Source organism: Bactrocera tryoni, unplaced genomic scaffold (genome assembly GCF_016617805.1).
Source record: "Bactrocera tryoni isolate S06 unplaced genomic scaffold, CSIRO_BtryS06_freeze2 contig_8016, whole genome shotgun sequence".
Classification (NCBI taxonomy): Eukaryota; Metazoa; Arthropoda; class Insecta; order Diptera; family Tephritidae; genus Bactrocera; species Bactrocera tryoni.
This window is the reverse complement of record NW_024393139.1, coordinates 1-4,311: the sequence shown is the minus strand read 5'-3', so window position 1 is coordinate 4,311 and position 4,311 is coordinate 1. Positions and strand designations below refer to the sequence as shown.

At 36.4% G+C, this 4,311-nt stretch overlaps 1 protein-coding gene across 1 annotated transcript; it reads left to right on the top strand.

Annotated features, from left to right (window-relative positions):
• Positions 1–2,737: 2,737 nt before the first annotated feature.
• LOC120779323 (jerky protein homolog-like) lies at positions 2,738–3,618 on the top strand. The gene is made up of 2 exons (XM_040111524.1): positions 2,738–3,157; positions 3,218–3,618. The coding sequence occupies exons 1-2, from the start codon at positions 2,792–2,794 to the stop codon at positions 3,557–3,559; spliced, it is 708 nt and encodes a 235-aa protein (XP_039967458.1). The 5' UTR covers positions 2,738–2,791; the 3' UTR covers positions 3,560–3,618.
• Positions 3,619–4,311: the final 693 nt, after the last annotated feature.

Here is a 4,311-nt window from a genome sequence, read left to right as displayed (position 1 = left end):
CCTAGCACTTGCTTATGTCGGTAAACCTCAATAGTGCGTTGCAATTTTTACAATGGATAAAATTATCGAGCAAAGAATTTGTCTCAAATTTTGTATTTCCAACCAAATTTCGTGTGCGGAATAGTTGCGAATGTTGGAAAGGCTTACGCTGATTCAATTTTATCAAAAACACAAGCCTACGAGTGATACAAGGCCTTCAAAGATGGTCGAGAGATCATTGAAGACATGCCTCGTTCTGAATGACCTTCGACCCATTCAACTGATAAAAATATGTATTAACAAGTAAGGAAGGGCTAAGTTCGGGTGTCACCGAACATTTTATACTCTCGCATGATAAAGTGATAATCGAATTTCATTATACGTCTTTTACATATTTTTCAAATACCGTATTTTTGTAAAGTTTTATTCCGCTATCATCATTGGTTCCTAATGTACTATATATTATACAGAGAATGCATCAGATGGAATTCAAAATAGCGTTATATTGGAAGAAGGCGTGGTTGTAAATCGATTTTTACAGGGTGTTAATAAAATATTATATACCGAATTTCATTGAAATCGGTCTAGTAGTTCCTGAGATATGGTTTTTGGTCCATAAGTGGGCGAGGCCACGCCCATTTTCAATTTTTAAAAAAAGCCTGGAGTCAGCTTCCATCTGCAATTTCTTCCGTAAAATTTAGTGTTTCTGACGTTTTTTGTTAGTCGGTTAACGCACTTTTAGTGATTTTCAACATAACCTTTGTATGGGAAGTAGGCGTGGTTATTATCCGATTTCTTCCATTTTTGAACTGTATATGGAAATGCCTGAAGAAAACGACTCTGTAGAGTTTGGTTAACATAGCTATAGTAGTTTCCGAGATATGTACAAAAAACTTAGTAGGGGGCGGGGCCACGCCCACTTTTCCAAAACAATTGCGTCCAAATATGCCCCTCCCTAATGCGATCCTTTGTGCCCAATTTCACTTTAATATCTTTATTTATGGCTTAGTTATGACACTTTATAGGTTTTCGGTTTCCGCCATTTTGTGGGCGTGGCAGGGGGCCGATTTTGCCCATCTTCGAACTTAACCTTCTTATGGAGCCAATAAATATACGTGTACCAAGTTTCATCATGATATCTCAATTTTTACTCAAGTTACAGCTTGCACGGACGGACGGACAGACGGACGGACGGACGGACGGACGGACAGACAGACATCCGGATTTCGACTCTACTCGTCGCCCTGATCACTTTTGGTATATATAACCCTATATCTGACTCTTTTAGTTTTAGGACTTACAAACAACCGTTATGTGAACAAAACTCTAATACTCTCCTTAGCAACATTGTTGCGAGAGTATAAAAAGGTGACGGATATGGTGCTTGAAAATCGTCAGACAAGTATTAGAGAGTAAGCGAGAGAGCTTGATATCTTTTGCGAGTCCGTTCGAATTATTTTGGTTGATATTTTGGGTATGAAACGCGCTCTTACTTAATTCGTTACGATAAAGCTGAATTTTTTTCAAAAGTACAGTGCAATCGCTATTGAGGGAACACGCGATTGAAGGAACACCTCGGTAGAGGGAACACGTAATTTTTTTCATTGACTACTCTGTAGAGGGAACTTTTCAGTTTCATTAGTACTCAGTTGAGGGAACTGGACCAAAAACAACTAAACAAAAACAAAAAATAAATAACAATGCATATGTTTTGTACCGTTTTTTTTTGCTTTTTTCTATGCAATAAAAGCATGCGGTCGTGTAATGTTTGTGTTTAAATGCGTATACCAAATCAGTTGGTTTGAAATTTTTGACACGTGCGCTTCCAAAATGGCAAAGAAAACGAAGTTGTTTTTAACTTTTAACACAATTTTTGGAGAAATTTATTTTTTCAAAAGGGGCGGGATGTTCGCAATTAGCAAATGAATATAAAGTCGCTAAGTCCACAATAACCCGAATAAAAAACAATAAGTCAAAGATTTTGAAAGCAGCATCCAAAATGCACCGCAAAACAAAGTCCTTTAAGGCTGGAGAATATCCACGAATGGAAAAAAAGCTGTATGATTGGTTTATTAAACAAAGAAGTAAGCATGTGCCAATAGGCGGTTCCTCTATTAGAGTAAAGGCGAAGCAATTGTTCGAAGAAATGTACGGATCAAGCAACAGATTCAATGCAAGTTGCGGTTGGCTCAATGGATTTAAAAAAAGATTTGGAATTCGTCTGTTAAAAGTCTGTGGTGAAAAATTATCATCAAATCCCGATGGAGTCCCAGAGTTCAAAAATAGACTTAAAAAACTAAAGGCTGAGCTTAGTTTATGCGACGACCAAATTTACAATGCGGATAAATCCGGCTTGTTCTGGAAAACCTTACCCGATAAAACTTACGTAAGTTCTTCTAAAAAAACTGCTCCTGGCAGAAAAATTGAAAAAGCTCGAGTGACATTTTTGGCCTGCACAAACGCAAGTGGAGTGCACAAGTTAAAACCGTTGGTAATTGGCAAGGCAAAAAAACCGCGATCATTTAAAAATGTTGAGCTACCGGTCGAGTATAAAAACTCTAAAAACGCTTGGATGACTGCATCAATTTTCAAAGAATGGTTTCATCATGCTTTTGTGCCACAGGTAATTTTATGGTTCTAACTTTTTGTCAATTTTGTAACACTTGAAATTTTTTTTAACATTTTGCAGGTTACACGTTTCTTGCAAAAACAAGGGCTGCCATTAAAAGCAGTTTTGATTTTAGACAATGCTCCTTGTCACCCTGGAGTAGAAGACTTAAAGTCAGATTGTGGATCAATTTTTACTATCTTCATGCCACCAAACGTCACGCCATTGATCCAACCGATGGACCAAAATGTAATTAGATTGACAAAGTTACATTACAAGACAAATTTATTGAGATCAGCGTTTGGAAAAGCGAACACAGATGAATATTTAAAGAATTTAAATTTAAAAGACGCTGTTTGTATGTTGGCACATGCATGGAAACAATTAAGCCCTGTCGTCGTGGAAAGATGCTGGCATCCGCTTTTAAAAGATGATGTTTTTAATGAAGAAGGAGCAAACTGTAGCGAAGATGACGACATCCCCTTGAGTGTCTTACGTTCAAATACAATTCAGCAACAATCAACAGAGTATGCGGAAATAAATAATTTGCTGGAGAGCATAGTTCCAGAAGTAAGCCCTCATTTTTTATATGTGAAAGTACTAAATTTAACAAAGAAATATTTTCCACAGGTTACGTTTAATACAGCCGATTTGGTTGCTTGGGTTTCAACGGATGACCCTATTGAAGACTTGAATATAGTGGATGACGTTGCTGTTTTAAGTTCAGAAGAAGACGAAGAACCAAATGAAAAATGCAATATAACCGCTTCAGAAGCCGTTTCAGTCTTTGACAAGGCTATAGAGTGGGCCGAAGAATACACTAATTCTCTTCCTAATATAATGGTTCTTAAAAATTTTAGGGAGGAGGCTGTGAAGCAATGCCTTAAAGCGAAAAAAAAGCAAACAAAAATTGTTAATTTTTTTCAGCAGAATAAAGTTTTGCTTTCTTATTTTGTGAATGTACAAAGATGATCTCAAGAATAAAATCTATTTAACTTTTTTGAAAAAATAATAAAAGAAAGTGTATAAAATCTTAATCTGAGTTGAAGCAACAATCTTGATTGAGGGAACAGGCCTTGCACGAATTAGTTCCCTCAATCGCGATTGCACTGTAGTACCATAAACAGGTCCCTTTGGACATATGTATATGAACGAATTCCGATCCCATATTCGGGGAGAGAATTACAAGTGTCAATGGGATATGTTATGAGTTTAATAAGCAAACAATTCAACAATCATCGGAATGGAGGGAAAAGAAGAATCGAAACCAAAAAACCACTCCAAAGCCGCTGATAAACTAAGATGATGCTAATTTTTTCGATGTTTGTGATTGAGTACATCGAACTACGATTGTGCCCGAATTTAAAGCCAATAAATCAATGAATATCATCGATCAACTACTGTATTAATCAGATTTGTTTCCGTTTGATTTTTTCTTGTAACCCAAACTGAAATTGCCGCTTCGTGGAAACCATTTCCAGTCTATAGAAGCAATGAAATAAAATTCCTGGAGCAGCTGAAAGCCATCCCAAAAAGATCGTATGAAAAGTGTTTTGAGGACTGGAATAAGTGGCATAAGTGTGCGGTGGGGATTACTTTCAAAGCGAGAAAGTAAGATTGTTAAAAAATTAATTTTTTGAGTTTTCTTATTTACGTTTTCTGGCTACTTTTTTGTCACAATCTTTTTACATTAGGAAAGTTGTTATTATTTTTTAAAGCATTGT